The sequence below is a fragment of the Sceloporus occidentalis genome, unplaced genomic scaffold (genome assembly GCF_023333645.1).
Source record: "Sceloporus occidentalis isolate IW3139 unplaced genomic scaffold, rSceOcc1.0.p SCAF_6, whole genome shotgun sequence".
Lineage (NCBI taxonomy): Eukaryota > Metazoa > Chordata > Lepidosauria > Squamata > Phrynosomatidae > Sceloporus > Sceloporus occidentalis.
In genome coordinates this window covers 68311199-68334672 of record NW_028316986.1, presented here as the reverse complement: position 1 = coordinate 68334672, position 23474 = coordinate 68311199, and the positions used below count along the sequence as shown (strand labels likewise).

Here is a 23474-nt window from a genome sequence, read left to right as displayed (position 1 = left end):
TATAAAGCATGAGTAAGGTTAAACTGTTTAATATTTAATTTTAGCTCAAATGTATCTGAACTACTGAATTAAAAAGGACTTCTTCCACATTTGGGGGTGAACTGAACCTCAGCTATACACTTATGATTGTTAAAGAAACATATTTTTCATTTTCGTTTTCATTCTTACAAACCTCTAGATCACCTTGGACTCTGCATTATGCTAGCACTAAAATTCTATCAGACTAAAGGAGAGCAGTATGAAATTACGTCCCAGATTCTTAAACCATTTATAAGCTATTAATTTCAGTGTTTTACCCTATTTTCCCTCCTAATTAGAAAGCCAAAGAAGCTAGAGTAAAATAAGTAAATAAAAGAATAAATAAATTCACATCACAAATGTAAGAATGTCACAACACAATTCACTATCTAAAAGAAGGAAAATACCTGTTCAATTAAATAATATAAACTCCTAACATTAAATGTTTGAGATGGACAATATTTGAAAGTCTTGCTGCCAATATATTTTTCCCAGACGAGGGAAATTTTACTTACACTCCCCATTATATACATATGAAATTTCATCAAGGGATTTAATTAATTTTTTAGAATTACATTGTTAAATATCTGGAATAATGTGAATAAAAATGATCTGAAACAACAGGCATTAATATAAATTTTTAAACACAGCGGGCATGAACTGATATTACAGGATCTAACTGGAAGACTAACAAACCAACAAGGCATCCAACAATCAGATAAAACAGTTTATTGAGATGAAAATGGCAAAAAAGTGTTACACAAAACTGAATAAAATGGTCAGATATCAATACACCCTGACTGGATCACACTGGAAAAAAAATCTCCATTTTGCCTAAATTTCTTTGACTCCTTGCCTTATCAATTTCACTCAAAAAACACAGGTAAAATTTAAAATATATCTTTTAAATTTAATTTGGGATTTTACAAACTGATGCCAAGGAGGCTGTGGTAGTACTGAACTGGTGTCTGGATACACTAAAGGATGAGGGTGAACTGACTGAGCCTTAATCCAAACAAGATGGAAGTACTGTTGGTCAGTAGGAAAACCAACCTGGGATTGGGATCGCAATCTGTTCTGGATATTTTTATTTATTTAAAACTCATATGGCTCCCATCTTTCACACTGAAAGGCCAGTGAGGAATACTATAACAACAATTAAAATACCCAAAACATCATTTTTTGTTCACACCACACCATTGAACTTCACTGTAACCTTAAGAACATCCATATATTTGATTTTTTCAACTCTTAAAAACTCTCATTATTCATTTGTTATTAACTCACAGTATCAATCATGTGTTTTGGGAAATAGATGGGCTTTACCTAAAATTAAATGTACATATTTAATCTCAGTTACTGTTTCAGAGCTTCCTGTAAGAATGTTTCATTTAGCATACAGTAGTCACTTTATGTAAACTCTCCATTTTGATAACATAGAATTTGAATTTGGAGTTCATTATACATTTGTACAAATAGGAAGTCAACAACAGTGAGAATGTAACAGTATTTTAATTCAACAGGGAGCTACATCCAGTGACACTATTTCAAGCACAAGACACCAGGTTCACTGTGCCTAGGGATACTCAAAACCTTTGATTTACCCTTGAATACAGGTTGGTAGATTTTGGCGGGTTATAAACCGCCGCTTTGAGGCGGTCTGCCACCGCCGCCGTTTGCTCTGTGCGGGAGCTGCAGCAGCCACACCGCGCGGCTCCCGCACGGACCGAAAAAGAAGCTCCAAAATGGAGCTTCTTTAAGCGGCGCCTCTGTGACACGTTTGGATGCACAGCGTCCGATATGTAAAGATGGTGCCGGCCGTGTGGAACGGCCGGCGCCATATTGTACAGACAGAGTCCGTATTAGAGCCAGGGGCGTCTAGAAGAGATGCCCCTTTTTTAAAATGGGACATCCTGTGGACGTCCCAAGTGGCGGTTTGTAACCCGCCTTTGAAATAGAATTTGGGTCAGTTCTTGATAGTCACTTTCTTATGTCAGCAAGGTAGCAGTATAAACACCTGAGAGAAAAGAAGCATATTTGCCAGCATGATCTTCAATGTGGAGGGAGGGTCTCATGCAAGAGGCACTCTTGTCTACACAAGGTGGTCCTGCCAATCACCTTCTGTCACTGCAGTCCATGCACCATATTTCATGCCTTTCTGAAGGATGTAGTTCAGGGTGGGGTAGGCAGCAGGAATCTCCTACTGCTTGTGCAGAGTTCTTTTTATGTATTTCTAGAGCAAAACCATATTCCTCTCTCTATTCATTCCAGACACTCAAAATAGATCTTGCAACACACCTCCTCTCTGTGTTTTGTCATTAGGATCCCAATGTTCTCACAGCCTTGAGTGTTCTGTAAGTCATTTGCTAGTAATCATATCTGATAGTTGCAAGGATCAGGTACTTTTGCATACTTATCAAATTACTAGCATGGAATTTTTGGAATATCATTTATATCAGCTTCAACATTTTTTTTTTTTTTTTTTTTTTGGTAGAGCTCTTTAGGAAAACTATGATACATGACTCTTCCTCCTGCTAACTTGGTCAGTTTGGCACTTAGATTGGGCTCCCAAGGCTTCAAACTGTATGCAATCTGCCAGGCTTTTGGCATGATCAAAAATTCTGGAAATCACACTGTTATAATCTGGCTTTATCTTTAAAGACCACAAACAAGTGGTAAAGTATGTAGGCTTTTGCATAGCCATTCACTTCTAAAGAGTAAACACTCTTCCTTTCAAAACTCTAAACAACATTTTTGATGATCTCATTGCTGTTAATAAAACATGAAGATTATAGTTCACTACATTAAGCAGTGTCAGCTCACGCAGGATATAAAAACCTGAACTTACCTCCTGACACTTAACTTAAAAAGATGAATATCCAGCTTTGTGAATCAATTCATCGCAGCCCATATGTATTAGTAAAATCTTTAAACTGTGTTCACAATTTATGACCATACACTTTTTAAACTGAAGCATTGCAGTTCACCTTTTAATTAAGTACTAATTAACATACCTTTTTACTTTTTAATTCAGAATGAACAAGCACTAACATACAATTATCCAGAAAGAATAAATTGAAGAGAGAGCACATTTTATATTAGTGTGATGTTTCTACTGGGAGGGGGATGTATATTCATTCCATATGTACATAAATTATGCTACACACACACACACACACACACTTAATATACAGCCTGCTTAACTATAATAAAGATAAGCTGGGCTGACAATCCTCATTTAAAAAAATTAGATAATTTTTTGACAAACTTCTTTTCCAGGCCACTTCTTAATGGCTGATATATTTCAGCCTCAAAGAGAATATTCAGAATGTGAAGTCGAAGGCTTTCATGGCCGGCATCCATAGTTTTTTGTGGGTTTTTCGGGCTATGTGGCCATGTTCTAGAGAGAATGCTTGTCTGGAAAGGAGCTGGGTATATATATTGTGTGACCTGGAAAGGAGTGATTTGCATGTGTATTGTTCTGTTGCTGCTTGATAGTACTCATTGTCTGCTGGGAGATTTCTCATTTGCATTTGTTGAGTCTTTAGCTTGCTATTTTTCAGGACTGGTAGCCAAACCTTGTTTACTTTAAGAGTTTCCTCTTTCCTGTTGAAATTGTCCAGGTGTTTGTGGATTTCAATGGCTTCCCTGTGCATCCTGACGATACCAACAGGAAAGAAACTCTTCTAGAACATGGCCACATAGCCCGAAAAACCCACAAAAAAATTCAGAATAATCCTCTCACCCAGTTTGCTGTCTAGAAACAGCATAAGGGGTTTTATACACAGCTGTGGAACCAGTCTTGTATTGTTCCATAATAATAATAATAATAATAATAACAACAACAACAACAACAATAATAATAATATTTGTAACTCGCTTTTCCAACTTGTATGATCAAAGCGGCGTATAATTGTAATATAAAACATTCGAATAAAACTAATTAAAAACAGCATTAAAATCAGCATAGAGATCATAGCAGCAAAGGGCCAGATGGAGAGGGGGAATCAAAATGTACAATTCCAGGGTCGTCAGTAAAAGGGTAGGGATAAAATGATTTTTTCACAGTGGGAAGGCCTGGGAAAAGAAATACGTCTTCAAGTTCTTTTTAAAAAGAACTAGAGATGTGGTGGAGCGGAGCTCGTCCGGGAGACTATTCCAAAGTTTAGAGGCCACAATAGAAGGTCCTCGCATAGCGTGTCGTGGGGACCTCCAACAATTTCATCCCTGTCGACCTGAGTGTGCGGGGCAGATTATATGGGGAGAGGCGGTCCTCCAAGTACCCTGGGCCCAAGCCATTAAGGGCTTTATAGGTTATTACCAACACCTTGTATTGAGCCTGGAAGCGAATAGGCAGCCAGTGAAGATCTTTCAAAATAGGTGTTATATGGTCAGACCTGGAGCCACCAGCGACCAATCTCGCTGCCATATTCTACACTAACTGTAGCTTCCGGGTTTGGTACAAGGGTTGCCCCATGTAGAGCGCATTACAGAAATCCAATCGAGAGGTTACCAGAGCATGTACAACAGTTTCAAGGTCCCTCCAGTCCAAGTAGGGGCGCAGCTGGCGTATCATCATCGTCATCGTATTAGTTGGCTTGGATCTTAGATTTTACTCCTAGGTCTCCTAGCTTATCTTACTGCTTCATGTACCAGTGTGAACTCACAATACAGTTCATCCTTTCTCAACCTGGTGCCCTCCAAGATGTATTGGACTACAATCACATTGCCCCCATTAACATGATGGTTGAGGATGACAACAGTTGTATCTCAATATATTTGCAAAATACAAATGGCTTGGGCCCAGGGTACTTAGAGGACCGCCTCTCCCCATATAATCCGCCCCACACTCTCAGATTGGTCAGGAAGCATTTGTTGAGGGTTCCGAAGACAAGATACTCCTCGTCTTCACATAGGGCATTTTCTACCTTGGCCCCGCAGATCTGGAACTCCCTTCCTGACGAGCTCCGCTCTGTCTCCTCCCTTGACATGTTTAAGAAGAATCTTAAGACCTTTCTTTTTCGACAAGCTTTCCCCCAGGTGTCTTGATTCCATTCTGTTCTCCCCTTGATATGCAATTGGATGATCCAGCTAGTTTGTTTTTCCGGGTTTTAATATTTGTAAACTTTTTAATATAATTTTAATTGATGATGTGTGTTATTGGTTTGTTTTATTGTCTCACATTTTTGTTTTGTGTTGTACACCGCTTTGATCAAATTTGGAAAAGCGGTTTATAAATAATAAATATTATTATTATTATTATTATTATTATTATTATTATACTGATTTGAGAAAAATCTGAGACAATCTCATTTAGTATTATCTAATATGAAATTTCTGAGGGGGAAAAATTGAAATAATCCACACTCTCAAACAGATGGAGAATTCTACCTTCACCTCTACTAGAAAACACAAAGCAAAATACTCTTCTCTATTTTGCCATCCCCTAATAAGGAGGAGAATTTGTGCGGGGTGTGCATTTTTGTAAAGCTCTAAATCAGGATCCTAATCGTAGTACAACTTACAAGTTATTTTTCCTTTATTATTTTAGAGTGCAAACTTTTTATTTTTTGTACTACTACGCCCACAAAAAATGTGTACTGGCAGAGTTTGTCACAATTAGTTCAGAATCATTCAGGGCCCCAATATCTGATCAGTAATGCATCTAATCATCCAGAGATTGCTCCTGGCAATGAAGACAAGCATAGTCCAGTCAATCACAACATCCAGGAAAAATCCCATTTCATTATGCAGCTGTGCTTATTCTGAAATATCATGTGAAATATACTGTAGTTGATGGGATGTTTTAAAATATCTCTGACCCTTTAAGAAAGTCTTCCATTTCAAGTCTCTCTTTTCCACCAAACAAAGACTAGAGATGTTTTAAAAGAAAGATTCTGAGGTCTGTGGGCTCATAAATTTCACTGTGAAGAAGGCACTAGCCAAGATTCAAAGACCTACTTCAGAATCTGCAAGGAAACAAATCAAGACTTTCTTCCCCTCCCAGCAGAGCACTTTGTGACACCAAAACTTTTGAGTCCAAACTTTGAGAGATAGGTGGGATATAAATAAATAATCCAGTAGGTTTCCATGGCCAAGCGGGGAATCTAACCCTGATCTCCAGAGTTTTTCTATCCTTGGTGCCATTGCAAGTTACTATTCAAATAACAAACACTGTTTCGGTGCACAAGATAGAGCCTTGTAAGTCGCTACCCCTTGGCTCTGGAACTTCCTCCCCATGAAGGGTAGTGCTGTCCTTCTACCAGCAGGTGGAGATTAATTTAGCCAAGGCTTTTATGGAAAGTGTGTGTGAGAGGATGCTATATTATTGTAATGTATTAATTGGTTTATATCCTTTTTAAGTATATATTTGTAATTGTATTAATGTTGTTGATAGTTTAATTCTATTTTAATGTCAACTTTTTGTATAGTTTTAACTATATTGCAATCATTTTAATTTGTAAGCTGCCTTGAGTTTAAATCTTGGACAAAACATGGTGTGTGGTGGTGTGGTGATAGTAGTAGTAATAATAGTAATAATAGTAATAATAATAATAATAATAATAATACCTGGAGGTAGGGTCTCCATGCTTTGTGACTTCTCATCTCCATTATTATTGCGTTGATCTTTTTTGTTTAATGAAATACTATTTGGGTCCTCCTGGGGGGAAAAGAAACCAACATTAAATCCATCATTAAATTATCATTAAATCCATACTTTTAAAAGGTTCTTTGACAAGGGGAAAATGGCTCTCTTTCATTTTTGGAATCATATGATTATAATAGAAACTGAAATGATAATCTCAAGCAACAATTACTGAACAATAGAGCATATATTCACTCATTTGAACTATCTGCTGGAATGCAAGTGATACATTTTTCCATTTGTATCCAGCAGATTTGCCAAGAAGATCCTAAAATGTTATTGTAAAGGTGTTTTGTCATTAATTAGAAAACTATGAAAAAGCCTAAAAAATATTGCATTTTACAGGTGTATAGACTGGGCAATCAAAACCTAAACTGACAAAACAAACCACAAACATTGGGGGCTGTTCCCTATATGGAATAAGTCATTTCCCATCCCACCCCCCATCAAATTCTGAATTTGAACTGTTCTGTAATGATGTTCTTTCTATGAAGCATGGAAGTTGGTCAACATCGCTTGTTAACTTTCTTAATCACACATCTGTTATTTGTTCTGTTTTCTATGGAAACCAGAAAATTCTGAGTCACCCCTCCCTTCCAGCAAGAAAGAAATAAGTAAACAATTTTACTATTTGAGTAATTCTAAGATGCAGGGTTTGTAACATGAGCTGGTTGTTTTCTGTATCATAACATTTTGATTTTCCACAGAAGAGATGAGACAACAAGTTTTTGGAAAACTTGCAGTATTAAAATGTTGACATCTAAATCCTTTTGTGTTTTCTCTCACTATCAGAGAGAACCTATAAATTGCCCTTCAGATCTCTGGTACACAGTCATGAAAAAAATTATGGAAATCCTAATGTGTCTTGATGCATGTTAGGGAATGAGCCTTCTCCTTATTTGTGACAGATCCCATTCAGATGGGTGCCAATTGCCCTTCGGCCAAGGGGACACAGCACAATGTGAATGTTGATGTTTATTCCACTCATGCATAAGAACCTCTTTCATACTGAGTGCTTGAACATGGTTCAAATTAATAGATTTATCGCTTCATACATTTTAAAGTATTTGAAATTTCTCCCCTCTAGTATAAGTGTATTGTACCACTTGTATATAGAAACTACCAGCATATTAAAGCTAATCTTTGTAAATCTTTTGTTTTGAAAACCAGTATCAATTCAAGTTATTTTCAGAAAATTAACATAAAGAATTATATATCTTTTAAAAAATCAAATAGTTTTGGTCCATGGACTTGGCTAGCCTGATATTCTTTTCATATATGAACTTTAACTCATGCCTTAATGTTTTAATCTGTGGTTATAATCACTTTCCACAATCATAAAGTTTGGCTCAGTTCTGCTGAGCCTCAAGAGATTAAAGGCACGTTACAGACGGGCCTAAGAGGCACCGTCCTCGCACCACGATTACGCGCGAGGGGCAGCGCTTCCGGACGCGCCTTGCCCCTCGCGCGTAACCGATACGTCAAGATAGCGGCGCCTTATACAGATGGGCGCCGCCATCTTGACGTAGTGGACGCTCTGCGTCCGCACGTCCAAACCCAGAAGAGACGTCGCGGGTGCGCGCTTTGGCACTCGTGGCGTCTCTTCCGGGTTCCTGGAAGGAGCGTGATTTGCGCGCTCCTTTTTTGTTCCGTGAGGGAGTCGCACGGTTTGGCTGCTGCGGCTCCCTCACGGAGCAAACAGCAGCGGCCCAAAACCGCCCCTTTTGGGTGGTCTGTAACGGGCCAAAGTTTCTAAAATAAACCTATGTGTAAGACACAGAATTTGAGAAAGTGAAAGATGCTTTCACATTCTGATGGCTCCAAACTTGAATTTTTGTTCTAACACATTGTTTTTGGGTGTACACTTAAATTCATTATGTACCATGAGTTAAATCGACCTGAGTAAATCAAAAGTCATAAAAGTTCATTTTCACCCAAGTAAAGGAAACATTTTCCCCCAAAAGTTAGATTATAATATAATTGGAACACAAGAAGCTACCTTAGACCAAGTTAGATTATTAGTTCCAATTTTTTTACACTGACTGACAACAGCTACACATTTCACACAGAAATCCTCTCTGGCCTTTTCTAAATATGTCAAGAATTGAACCTGGGACTTTCTGGATTCATATGTTCTCCACTAAGTATGCTTTATGTACCATGGAGGAAGGAACAGGAAATAAAACTATGTTTCTTTTATAATAATAGCCTTGCAATTCTGTGCTCCAACATTTGCAACAAAATACTTTAATCAAAAGATACAATGATGGGGCATAAATTTTGACAAAGAAGTAACAAGCTTTTGTATCTTTTTTTAAAAAAGAGGCCTTCTTTCTGAAAGCATAACATGGATCAAAACTGAATATAGTTGAGACTCAGTCACTACACAAATATGAGCATAAAGATGAAATGATCTGTTATCATAGTAAGTTGTTAATTTACATTTTGTTAATGTACATCTCATTTATAAAACAAAATTGAGCATGGTGTAGTGATCTGAATGTTGGACTAGGATTTTGAGAGACCAAGTTCAAGTTGTCACTTGGCCATGAAAGCCTACTGGGCCACCTTGTGCAAGGCACATTCTGTCAACCTTGGAGGAAGACAATGAGAAACGTCCTCTGAATAAAACTTGTCAAGTAAACCAAAAGATAGGGTTATCACAAGTCAGAGTAAACTTGAAGGTGCATGAGAATCATCCTATTTATTTCATTAATTTTAACCATATTTTCTTTTGAGCCAACTCCACAAATCATTGTGTGTGTGTGTGTGTGTTTTTGTGCCTTTGAGTTGCCAGTCAACTTATAGTGATCCAATGAACTTCATAGGATTTTCTTAGGCAAGGAATCCCCAAAGGTGGTATTGTCAGTTCTTTCCTCTGAAATATATCCTACATCACTTGGTATTCATTGGTGGTCTCTAATTCAAATACTAGAGCTGACCCTGTTTAGCTTCCTGGATCAGAAGGGATCAAGTGGCTTTAGGGTATAAAGGCCTTTTTAGGGTATTTAGGCATTTTATAAATTAGAGGAAACTAGGAAATTTACAAGCCAGATTGATGACAATGGTTTCATTCGTGAATTGAATGACACAAGAGTTTGGCACTGATAGCATTCTAGAACCCTTAAATCTGACACCTGCTGATCAGTCAGGAACTTGCATGGAAATTGCCTGAGATATCAACAACCTATGTGTAAATATCAACTTTGGATAAAATCAGGTCATCAGTGTAAGTTCAAGCCTACCACCGAACTACAGAAAATCAAAGTACTTGTATGGTAGGTAACTTAGGTAAGTTGATAGACTAGGTTCAAAATCTTACTGTGGTATTCATTTTGAAGGCCTTAGCTAACACACCAGTTTTGGGAAATCTGTGGTAACCTGTTTAGAAGATTTAAAAAAAATCCACAGATCACCAAATTTGGGGTGGGCACTCATGGGAACCATGCTTTATCAATCCCTGGTGTAGACCCATATTGTCCATATGTAGCTAGTATGCCCAGTTTTTTTTTTAATTGCTGTTATTTCCCATGAGACACACAAGTGGAAAAGGGAAGAAGAAAACTAAGTAGAGACTGCTCTTCTACCATGATCACAATGGATTGGAAGCAAGACACTCAAGGACACCATACAACAATTTTCAAGGTCATGAAATAGAAAAGGAAACTTTTTAAAAAGAAAACAGACACTGACTTAAGAACGTGCTAAAGCAATTAGTGCTCTAGATCTAGGAACAACTTTGAAATGTTAAAAGGGGTAACAGAAGCAAACGGTTTCTCAATAATAGTCCCTAGTAAACAAAGCAGAGAAGCCAATTTCTGCAAATTCAAGCCTGAAGCAGAAATATAACGGAAGTTGTAAGTGGTTAGATTAACTGACAAAGACAGCATGACGCACAAGCCTTGCAAATTAGAATAATCCTTCTCATGCAATCTTGTACAGCAAATATATTTACGTCAGCCAATGTACATAATGGCTGATGTAACATGTCAAATGCTTTATTCCAAGACTATTCGGTTCTTCAGGATTGAAGTTATGATTTTCAGTTAGAGATGAAAAAATTGCCTGCAAATTTTCTTTCACTTTCTATGTAGTAAGTGACTAAGCTAGTAAATACTTTTTATTTCAAAGTGCTGAAATTAACATGATACACAGTATCCTAAATCAAGCTAGAATATTTACTATTTCCTAATTACTGTCAACCCTCTGTACCCATGGATTTTTTTATTCACGGATTCAAGCATCCATGGCTTGAAAATATTCAAAAAATATATACATTCCAAAAGACCGATCTTTATTTGCTATTTTATATAAGGGACAACATTTCACTATGCCACTGTATTTAATGGGACTGGAGCAACCATGGATTTTGGTATCCATTGGGGGGGGGGTCCTGGAACCAAACCTCACCAGATATCAAGGGCCCACTGTATGTCCTATTTCCTAATTGTTCCAGAATTAAAACATCTGGGATTGGAAGGAAAACCAAGGCACACATTACTCATAATGATAGTATTTCAGGTTGCTTGTGGTATGTGGTTGCAGTGTGGAATATCAAGATGGCCTCCAAACAATATTGTTATGATAAGAACTATTGGCGACAGCTTCTGCATAGATCCTAGTAACCAGCCTCTTTTCCTCAAACTACTAGGAGGAGAAATAGATTGCTCTGTGCTTTGTTTCCATTTTGCATGCTAAGGAAGGTAGACTATATTCATAGTCTAGTAAAGAAGAAAATGAGCTGCCAATGAAAAAAAAACACAAATCACTCTATTCTTGTCCTATCAGCTTGTATGAATGTGCCTGAAGAAGACAGAAGAGGGAATGACAACAAAATGGGAGAGACCACAAAGTGGGCTGCAGGGAGAAGGACAGGAGGTGGTGGATTGGGGTGGGTGTATGGACAGAAGGGAAGCGTTCAAATGGAGGTAGGAAAGTATGTGAAAGAGGGAGAAAGTTATAGTACAAAGAGGGCAACAGAAAGAAAGGAAAGGGGTATCCTACCAAATTTTGGCTTTCCACACCAACAGCAGACAGCGCACTCATAACTTTCCATTAAAAAAATGAAGACCTTGATGTGCTCTCTCTCGCGTTCTCTCTGTATTCCTCATTCATGATAAATACCATTATTTTAATCAAATGTGTGCAATACTATTGCCAAATCATAAGTAAATAACAGTCAGTATTGAAACTGATAGTTGCAACTGATATTGTTAATGTAACATGATTACAGGAAATATCTGTCCAGAAGATTCCCTTTCTTTAAAAGAAAGCATTCCCTTGAAGGAAGAAAAGACCATTTTGATTCAACAGAGGTTGAAAACTAAAAGTCTTCCCTAGAATGAATTTCACTGAGCTTTTCTTCCAGCAGAAGCTGCTAGCAATCAGTTTGAAGGTATCATATTTTGGGAGAATGAGAGCATAACTATAGCCTTTATTGTGCTAAATTCAGGAGTGAAAAGACTCATACAGTCTGCCCTCCTTATAGGCGTGCTTGCCTTCTGTGGCTTTGAGCTTACGTGGAAGGCAAGCCCCGGAAGAAATAATAGAGCACGTACCCACGCCACACACCCTGTGCACCGCCGCAGGCATGCGCCCCATTATTTTCTATGGGGCTTGAGCATATGCTGTTTTCCCCATACACGGGGGGTGGGGGGGTGTGCGGAATAGATCCCCCACATATGGGGAGGAGAGACTGTATTTACTTGTTAATTCCCAAATGGTATTGGGGGCATCTGGGAGACTATGGGCCAATTTTTCTACTTTTAAATCTTAAAAATGATTGTTTCATTATTGTTGAAATAATAACAGGTTAATAGTGGTGCATTTCTTAAACCAAAACTAACAGAGCACACCAATGTGTTAGGATTTTAAAAACACCTTGTAAATAGTGTGTGTTTTGGTGTGTGTAATTTTTTCAGCAGAATATAGCTTGCATACATGCACAGATAGTCAATTATTATTTAAATATATCTTTTTAAGTATAACATAAAGTTTGCATATGGAAAAACTTTCCACAGTCCAAAAAGCCCAAGAATAAAATTGTTGAGCAGCTCAAACACTAACATACAGTAAAAGTGCTCTGTATACCACACCCTGCATTATTTTGGGGTACAAATAATTTGTTATATTTTGTTATAATGGCATGAACCTGGAAAGGGCATGATGATCTTTAAGTGAACTTTTCATGAAAGGTCACAAGACTTGAGGGCATGCGTAAACTTGATGCCTGTAAATATTGCTGCTTCCCAACCCCCTGCCGTATGCATTTCCTCTTTAAGTTAAACAGGTTTGTCAGCCTAAAGTGTTAAGCCAATCTCTCTGCTAGACCCCCATTGTATTTTTCCAACACCCCATCCTATCCCAAACTTCCTGATGTTGCCCTGATCTTATCACTGCTTGATTAAATCAATGTCACTGTCATCACCCAAAAAAATGTTCCTTTTGTAACTCTGAAGCTTAATGTAGCAAGATTTTCAATTGAGGGTTAAATACTCCATACACTATAATTGTTTGCATCTAAAAAGAGAGTCATCACATATCTTAGGAATTATACAGACAGCTGGCTGGCTACTAAGGTTTGCATGACTGAATTTTTCCAGACTGCTTGGAATGTGAATTATACTTTAAGATTGGCTTCTATAAAATAATGTAGTTCAAGCTGTTGCCATTGCTCTGTATAATGTCCAGTATTTTGCTTTTTAAAAAGAAACAATTTGTAATGAATTATAAAAATGGATAGCTCATGTAATTTTCAGGCACCAAACATCATGACATTTGCACATAGAAAAAGAGTAAGTAAAAAAATTGCAACAAATCACCCACAAAAAAGATAATACAATCCAAAAATACTATTCCCCACAATTTATGACTAAATAGTACATGGAATACCAAACATATACTGAACACACACATGAAACACTTAAAATAAGATACCAAACTAGTAGCAAACAGACACCAGCACTAATCTAGTAAAAAAAAATGGGAGTGAAATACTAGTGAGGACATTGTGAATATAAAAGACAGAACAAGCAAGAGGAAACAACTCTAGTAGTCCAGTGTCTATCAGTACACTAGCAACATTCAACACATCAAGTCTTTCTCTGCTTAGCTCTCTCCAAAATTACCAAGAAATTTTGAATACATATGTATTCAGTACCAGCAAAATAGATTACACTTGGAAGAAATGTGCAGAAATTATTTTGACTGGATTAATTTATTTCTGTAATCATTCCAGAAAGCAAAAAGGAACAAATTCAAAGATCCCAGGAGATTTGTGATTCCTATGTTAATAGGAATTTTGTGAGGACAGTAGGGGCTATACAGCATCTTTGAAGTTTCCCTTAAAACATTAGAACAGGGGTCGGCAACCTCCGGCCCATGGGCCGGATGCGGCCCGCGGGCGCCTTTCCGCCGGCCCCCGGTCCCTCCTGCCGCCGAAATTGCCGCCGATTTCGGCCGCTCCGGCCATCATTTTGAAGGGCAAAATGGCAGCGCCCATTAGGAGGCCCGCTGCGGCCTCCGGAGCCTTGAAACAGGGCTCCAGGAGCCGCACCGGGCCTCTGGGAGGCCCGATGCCGCAGCCGAAGCCCTGAATCGGGGCTCCAGGAGCCGCACCGGGCCTTCCAATGGGCACCGCCCACCTCCCTCCTGGCTCCGCCCTCCCTCCTCCCTCCTATAAATGGAGGGGCGGGGGGGAAGGAGGAGGAGGCAGAGAGAGAGGGAGGGAGGGAGGGAGGGGAGGAGGAGAGAGAGAGAGAGAGAGAGGGTGGGAGGGAGAGGAGAGAGAGGGCGGGAGGGGAGGAGAGAGAGAAAGGGTGGGAGGGTGGGAGGGAGAGGAGAGAGAGGGAGGAAGGGAGGGAGGAAGGGGAGGAGAGAGAGAAAAAGGGTGGGAGGGAGAGGAAAGAGAGGGAGGGAGGGGAGGAGAGAGAGAGAGAGAGAGAGAAAGGGTGGGAGGGAGAGGAGAGAGAGAGAGAGGGTGGGAGGGAGAGGAGAGAGAGAGAGAGAAAGGGTGGGAGGGAGAGGTCAGAGAGGGAGGGAGGGAGGGGAGGAGAGAGAGAGAGAGAGAGAGGGTGGGAGGGTGGGAGTGAGAGGGAGGGAGGGAGAGAAAGAAAGTGGTTTGAGACAGTGGCATGCATTTTTTGCTGTTTTGTGGCCTTGCCTAGTCGCTTCCATTCTTACAAATATTGCTATTATTATTGTTGTTGTTATCCTTTGGTATTCTCTTTGCAAAATCCCCCCACATGGACTTGCTTGCTCTTTTCTGGGTTGAGACAGTGGCATGCGTTTTTTGCTGTTTTGTGGCTTTGCCTAGTTGCTTCCATTCTTGCAGATATTGCTATTATTATTGTTGTTATCCTTTAGTATTCTCTTTGCAAAATCCCCCCACATGGACTTGCTTGCTCTTTTCTGGGTTGAGACAGTGTGCATGCATTTTTCCTGTGTTATGGCATTGCCTAGTAGCTTCTTGCAAATATTATTATTATTATGCGGCTCCGCCCCCGGAGGGTGGAAACTCCGCCCCTGACATGTGGCTCCGCCCCTGGATAGTGGAAGCTCCGCCCTGGCATGCAGCTCCGCCCCAGAGGGTGGAAGCCCCACCCCCATGTGCAGCTCCACCCCTGGAGGGTGGAAGCTCCACCCCCTGGCTTTGGCCCCCCAGTTGTCTGAGGGACAGCAACCCGGCCCCCGGCTCAAAAAGGTTGCCTACCCCTGCATTAGAAGAACAAGAGTAATCCAGGTATTGAACATTGACTGGAGTAAGATACATAAAATGCAAGATCATATGCTACTAATTAAGTGTGTGTGTGGGGGGGGGGAGTATCCTGAACATCTGAGGAAACAGCAACCTTAACATCTAGCATAGAAAGGCAGATCAAAGCCCATCTGCACACATTTAAAAACTACTTTATCTTGCCCAACCTCACAACCTATGTGTGAGTCACAGAGAGCATGAAAAAGAACCTCTGTTGCAATATTACTTCACAAAGCAGAAGTTCATGGAGGGGAGAAAAGAAAAGATGAAATTGTAAGCTCAGCTTTCTTAAGACACTGGCATGATAGTTTTGCATTATTGGCCTGTTACAGATTGCCAAAATAAAGCTGCTTCGAGTGTCTTTGAAGCTATGCTGTTTAAATGATGCATGCACCCTAAGAATCCAGAAGCTGCACCAAAGCTGCACTCCAGTGCTTAGGAATGGAGTGTGTCTTTGGCGTGACCTCCGGACTCTTAGGACCCATGCATCATTTAAATAGCATACCTCCAAAGAGACCCGAAGCAGCTTTATTTTGGCAGTCTGTAACAGGCCATAAGTTCTAAAGCTTATGCTATATATCTACAGTGCTGATATTTCAAAGACTACTTCTAATATTTGAAATAGTGCAACTGAATCCAAAAATCCCTGGAACTGTTATATCATGTGTGAATGTTTACATATGGAAGAGCAGGGGAGAAAAGCTCCCAGTTCTCCTATAAGGCCCTATCTGCATCCCCCATCCTCTGCCAAAATATGTTCCACCATAATATCATGTGAGGCAGTACGAGAGAAAAGGGCAATGGCAACAATGGTGAAAATACCACCACCACCACGAAAGGCAGCCACCATTGGGCTGTTAGCCCTTCTGCAAACAGATTGGCTACTCTAGACCCAAGCCACTGTTGCCACATCACTATGCCATTACCTTTCTAGATTTTTAGAAAAGTCAGAATGTGTAGTATAATAGTATACAACATATAGTAGAACAGAAGGGAATTTAAATCCATGGATGTTCAAGTCCTATTATATATATTCTCACCCTAAAATAGCCTTCTCGGTGTGTTTTCAAGTTCACATAGTTTCTTTTAATGAATATGAGCAGTCCCTTTGCAAATACTGAATTGTTTGAGTCTGTTCACCCCAATGACAGGTTTATATTAATGGAGCATAAATATGGAAAGTTTAAAAGTAGACAATTGCTACCAGAATACTATTCATTGCTCCAAAGGTTCCAAGAGATTTAACATCAGACATGTGTTTACATTTAACCCAAAAAGAGAGGAATGAACGGGTATCTCAAACTTGCAGAAGTTCTTTTAAAATAATACAAACCAAACGGGACCCTCTAAAAAATCTCATTGATGAGCAAGCATCATATAATACTGGTTGACTAGAATCCGGGTGGCATGGAGCACCTTGAAAAATGGCACATACTATGACAAGGCAGTTTACAAATGCAATTCTATGTTTTTAGCAGTTAAATAGCAAAAGTCATATCACACACTTAAAAATTGGCTAAGTGGGTTTTCTTTAGAGCATTTCACTGAATTTTATTCAATAATGCATAAGGAAAGAAGCATTAAAATAATCAACCTTTGCCTTTCCTGTTCCTCTCCTGAACAAGATGCCTCTACATAAGTTTGGATAACTGTCCGCTTCAACCTCCAGGGAAAACCCAGGGAAAACCCTGTGTTTTCCTTCAACACAGACTTCTCAATGTATAGTTGGCCCTTTGTAACCTGGATTTTTTTTAAAAAAATTCAAAAAAGCAAACCTTGATTTTGACATTTCATACAAAGGACACAATTTCACTATGTCACTATATATAATAGAACTTGAACATCCATGGATTCAAGTATCCACCGGAGGTTCTGGAACAAACCTCATCCTATTGTATGGGGAGCATACCGCAAAGAAAAGAGAAGGGAAAGATAAACTGCAAAACTGTTTTATATTTCCTTAATAACAGGATAAAACATATCCTGGGTGATATTTCAACGCCTACTTGAAATTGCTACTGAACTCTAATAACATCTATTATTGCTGAACTATACAGCACTATCATAGGCACAGTTCTATCCTAACTAGAAGGGAGGTGGGACAGAGTTAACTACTTAACATTCTTAATAACATACTTTCTTCTGAATCTTCTGTAACACTAGAATAGAATAGTGATAATGACCCAGAGATCTCACATACTGTTTTTTCACAGACAGTGGAGCCTGTCTAGCCCCTCCTATCACTGATCTGAAGAACTGTCTGGAATTGCCAGGACTGATTTAATTTAAATCACTTCTGTGAAGGACTCAGTTTTAATGATTTAAATCACAGTTTAAATGTTTCAAATAGGAGTACAAAATGGTTTAACAGAACCTCAGTACATATCACAGATACAGGTTTCATTAGAAGGTAGGTAGTCCCTTAACATGAATGTCTAGTCATAACCAACTGTAGGGGACAGTGCACATCTCTGTTTCTAAGCCAAAGAGCCCGTGTTGTCCAAGGACTGCTCTGGTGATCATGTGGCCAGCATTACTGCACCCAACATTTTTACCTTCCCACTGAGAAGTGGTACCTATTTATCTACTTGCATTTGCATGCTTTCAAACTGCTAGGTTGGCAGATGCTGGGACAAGTGACAGGAGCTCACCCCATCATGCAGCACACGGGCCTCAAACTGCTAACCTTCTGATCTTCCAATCCTCAGAATTGGCGTCTTAACAACTAAGCCACCACATCCCCTTAGGTACATACTAAGAAATTTTGAATTGCTTTCAGATTTGTTTTTAGTTCATCAAAAAAGGTGATCGCTTGCAATTGCACTTATACTATTCCTCCATAAAATAAAATAAATAATAAATAAATGCTCGTGTTTCTGCATCTCCTCACATTTCCTATTCAATGTCTTTCTCTATCTCTCCACATAGAGAGAAGGACCATGTGTTGGTGGGAGCTGGCAGTTACTTACTTCCAGTGTTCCATGGACTGGTACTCTATTTGTGCCCATTGGTTACAACTGTTTCTTTCTTTCCTGGAAACTCTAGGAACTGGCACTGGTCCATAAGCCAACACTCTGAGTAGCACTGAGATCCACCACCTGCAAAAAGGGAGTGATTGGGCTATCACCTGTCTCCATAAATTGCAGATTAAAAAATATCTTTGGCAGAGACTTTATTAACTATCTGTTTTAAGAAAAAAATTAAAAATCTGTTTTAAATTGGGGAAATCTGATTTTTAAAAATACCTGATTTTTAATTAAACCTGGGAGCTGCATGTAACACTTCTTACTTTGTATATACACAAACATATTCTGCATTGACACACAAGCTCTTTCGAACCTGACCTTTGCTTGTCAATTCTAGTATTTTTAGCTAAAGGCAAGTGATGAACCAGATAAATACCAAGCCCCACCATCAAAAATACAATTAAGAATCTGAAAGTGTAGTAAAACATTTTCTTTACACAACCAGTAGACAACACAAGAATATTCTATTGCCCCTAGAGTGAAGGCAGGTCTAAAATGTATTAAAATTTCCTCCCTTGCATATGCCCAAATCAGAAAGACAGAAAATTTAACCAAGCCAGTGGCTATTTTTTTTTCCATTAGAAGCTTATGTATCTCAAAACTTTCTCACTTTTTAAAAGCTGACTCAGTCCTGCTCAAATAGTTTCCATCTGCTAAATGTGCTTCGATTCTTAATTAACACAAATATATTCAGAACAAAACACTGGTAAGGAAGCTGAAAATAAGGACCATAAAATGTTGACAGAACTTGGAAAGGTCAAAAAGCCTTTGTACCATAATTAAGCAACATACATTTCTGTAAATGTAAGCTACTAACAGCTAGGAAGCAAGGCCTGTCTTGCAGGGTTCTAGCCTTCTGAACATTCCAGGCTTTTCTTTAAAAATATATAAGTTAATAAATAAAATCAGATTTATATATATATATATATATATATATATATGTATATGGTTCGGACCTGTCAAGGTCAGGCCCATATAGATCATATTCTAGCCATTTATATACATAGTTTTGGTAATGGGCAATTTGGTCCGTCCTAATCATGATCTAGACAATGAACCCATTGTTTTCCTGTAGTATAGGGAGGCAGTCCTTCATGCTGGGACTGTCTCTTCCCTTGTGCATCACAGGTAGGGCTTCAACTTCTTAATCAACTTTGCCAACCTAAGGAGGAGAGTCAGCGCCACCTTCCCAGTTCTGTCCTGCCTCAGTTTGGGTCAGAACAGGGCTTTTAGCATTCCAGCTATAGTATGAGATTGGGTTATTATCACTAGCTGAACTACCTGAGACTTTACCACCCTAATAGGGATGGTCAGTCTCAGCTCCATGTTCTTTCATCAGTTGTAGAACCATTATTTGCCTCAGCCTTTACCACCTTAAAGGCCATGGTCAGCTTAAATGTCATGGTGAGTGTACGCAGTTCAGATCTCTCATCAGACGAGGAGTCTGTAAATGACTGTGTGTCTGAGCATGCACCCGTAGGACACACAGAAAGTTCAGAACAGTTGCTCCTTTATGAGGCTCTGGCATTAGGTCTTACTGGTGTCTCTGAGGAAGGTGGTATCACAGCATCAACCGGCTGGCTACTAGCAGTACATATGGTGGTCCTCAGTTAGTCTACAGTTGGAGGCTCAGGGCAAGCATGTGTTGATCTGGACAGACAACATGACCACCCAGGCCCACATAAACAAGGGGTGTGTGTGGTTACAATCCCTGATGTGAGCAATGATGCATTTATTGCACCCCTCTCTATCTGAAGGGAGTATCTCAAGGGTTAACTGAATCGTCAGAGGAGTGAGAGTCTGGACCAGAGAGAATGGGTTTTGAACTCTCTGGTGTTTCAAAAGAATAGTACAAGGGGTCAGTGTTAGCTTGCATTAGCTTGCAGAGTCTCGGCATCGAGGGTTCTATCAGTGCGTGACGGGTTGTGTATTTTTCACAAGGATTCTGCTGTTCTTACGTTAGATCCTTCCTTTATCCCTTAACTGAATACTATGTTTCACTGATTTCAGATCATTTTGCCATCTTTTTTGTCCACCTCCCAGAGCACAACAAGAGAAAGAGTGGCACAGATTAGATGAGAGTAGCACTCTTAAATTCTACTTAGAAAGAACTAAAGAGTTTGACAAATTGGACTATTTGCTTATTTGCAAGAGAAGACCACAGGTTGATGGATATCTTCTTTCAACTTCATTCGCTAAAGCCATGTACTGAATTGGTTTATAGTTACAGTTCTTTACCAGTTCCAGAAGGGATTCAGGTACACTCTACTCATAGTGCTGCTATTTTCTGTAGTCTTGAGTATAGCAAATTCTCTGTTAGAGATTTATAGGGCAAACAGTCTTCCCCACCATCTTTTGCCAAACACCACTGGACAGACAAGTTTTCTCCTGCGGAGGCATTCTCTAGCAGGGGAGTTCTGCAACAGGTTGTGTGATTGTGATCTGGAAGTCGCCTGTGAGGTGACCGCATGTGTAGGTCCCAACATAAAGTACTGCCTCTCCACACTGCAGGAAAACAGAACATTGGTACTCACCATGAACATTCCTTTTCTGCACATAACAACAACAACAACAACAACAACAATAATAATAGGATTTATTTATATGCCACCCAATCACTGGGAATCCAGGCAGCTTACAACAGAGGGGATAATAGACAGTTCCCTGCCCTCAGGCTCACAATCTAAAAAGACATGACACAAAAGGAGAAGGGAACGGTGGTGGGGGGATCAGGTCCAACATTCTTCTCTCCCTCTTGTGGAGAGGGAATTCTTTCCACCCTGACTGGTGAAAGTCCTGTTTGTTTATGGCTGCTGGTGGTTCCCATAACTTTATCATACCATTACAGGAAAAGTGGGACCGGCCCTCCCTCTTAGGGTGGTAAGGTTGATTGACAGGTTGAAGCCCTACCTGTGAAGCATGAGGGAAGAGACAGACCCAACATGAAGGATTCCCTCCTCATTGCAGAAAAGGAGTATAAATGTTCCGAATGACCACCCTCAACTCTACTTATTTATATGAATTTGAAATTAAATCAGTAAGTTGAATGTTATTTGCTAATTCTTTTCTAAAAGACTAATTCTAATTATTTTCTAAAAGTTTATTTTATAGCTTGGAAATTTAATAATCATATTATATACAAATTATATACAAATACAAACTTTATATAGTGGACCCTTCCCCTTCCATACAGTTGTCCCCCTCCCCATGGATGGCAAAACCACAAATGCCCCAAATTATTCAATGGGGGCTATGTGTGCACACAGATGCCATCCAAGTGTCTGCGCACAAGCTGTGCACATGGTGATCTGTGGGCAATCAAATTCAAGGTTCACCCAATAAAAAGTACAAAAAAAGTATTAATTTTAACATTTGTTATTGTGTGCCCTCATGTAATGTAACTCTTTATAATTCAACTTCTTATAGAAATAATTTTGGTAACAAATTAATATTGGTTTTAAACACCTCCTGCATCAACAACTGTATGTTTCCAACATTTCTTGACCTTGTTACATGTCCACCACATGTGATTGAAGGATCTTTCCTACAGACATTCTTTGCTGCTGTATACATTTTAGATAATCTTACTGGTGTCAGGTGCCACCTCTACATCATCTTGACAAAATTTTCTTAAGCTCATTACATTGAATCTCTTCAAATCCTTTGGTCCACATCCGTTCCCATTGTTCTAGATCTATATTAAATTCAAAGTTTTCAACCCATTTAAACATATAATCTTTGCTAATCTTGATGCAAATCTTTCACAAAATCTCCTTATAATTCTACTTTTAACAACACTTTGTAAATTTGCCCAATTTTCGCAAGTGTTCATCACCTGAACAGAATTTAATTTCAAATTCATTTTTTTCCTTCTCAAAGCCAAAGGGTTTCCCGTCCATTCTAAATCTTTCCACCATTGTCTATACCTGTACCATTGTATGTTCAGACTATTAGCTGCCAATCCTTTTAAGTTTTAAATCTGTTTGGGTGTGCTGTGTGCCTTCAAATCATTTCCCTCTTATGGAGATCATAAGACAAAACTTTCATGGGATTTTCTTGACAAGATTTGTTCAGAGGTTTGCCTTCGCCATCCCTGAGGCTGAGAGCAAGTCACTTGCAAAGGTCCCCAGTGGGTTTCATGGCCAAGCTGGGAATCAAACCCTGGTCTCCAGTCTTAAGTCCAAAACACAATGCAGAAATAATCCAGCTGAGACTGTTTTAACTGCCGTAGCTCAATGCTAAAAAATTCTGGGAACTGTAGTTTTGGGAGACATTTAGCCTTCTGTCAGAGAGCTCTGGTGCTACAATAAACTACAATTTCCAGGATTCCCTAGCACTGAGCTAGGGTAGTTAAAGCAGTCTCAAACCAGATTACTTTCTGCAGTGTATTTTGGACCATAGTCCAACACTCAAACCACTACATAATTCACCTTATTCTAAGACTAAAAAGTCATAATATTTCAGCCACTCCTCCTGTGCTTTCTTACGCATCCTATAAAACACTTTTTGAGTGGAGATCCATAAGGGTGCTTTGGAACACAGTCTATGTTTATATCTATTCCAAATTCTTAGACCATCTCACCTGACAAAATGATTAAAGTCAATGCTCACCTTAAATTTGCTGTACTACAAGTACCTGTGCCAGCCAAACTTCAGGTCTTGACCCTCAAGTTCCAATTTAATTATTTAGTGTTTCATTATCTAGTGTTAGCCAATATTTACACCAAAAATGGGTCATGATGTGAAATATATAACTTCAGGTCTGGCTTCTCAAGACCTCCTCTGCATGGTTCATCCTGTAGCGTTACCTCTAGTATTAAAGATTTCTATAGATTAGCTGCTGAAGAGTATAAGATGGAGGGTATAGTTGCATTCATGTCCTATTGCATGGATTCCCATAGTATTGGCCACTGTGTGAAGAGAATCCTGGACCCAACAGGCCTTTAGTGTGATCCAACAGGCTTGTTCTTATTTAATGGTTAAATATAGATATAGAAAGCTATATTTCAGAGGAAGGAACTGCAAAACC

General features: G+C 39.3%; 1 protein-coding gene across 5 annotated transcripts in view; it reads right to left on the bottom strand.

Annotated features, from left to right (window-relative positions):
• GALNT2 (polypeptide N-acetylgalactosaminyltransferase 2) overlaps positions 1-23474 on the bottom strand; it is an 87818-nt gene that overhangs the window by 31578 nt on the left and 32766 nt on the right. For 4 of the 5 annotated variants that reach the window (XR_016281736.1, XM_089529949.1, XM_089529946.1 and 1 more), the window contains exon 2: positions 6589-6679. Coding sequence is in view for 4 of the 5 variants with exons in the window: in XM_089529949.1 (XP_089386075.1) it covers positions 6589-6679 (91 nt within the window). In the remaining variant the exon portion in view is untranslated. Of the gene's footprint in view, positions 1-6588; positions 6680-18388; positions 18518-23474 lie in introns of all 5 variants that reach the window. The other variant, XM_089529947.1, reaches the window with a different exon arrangement.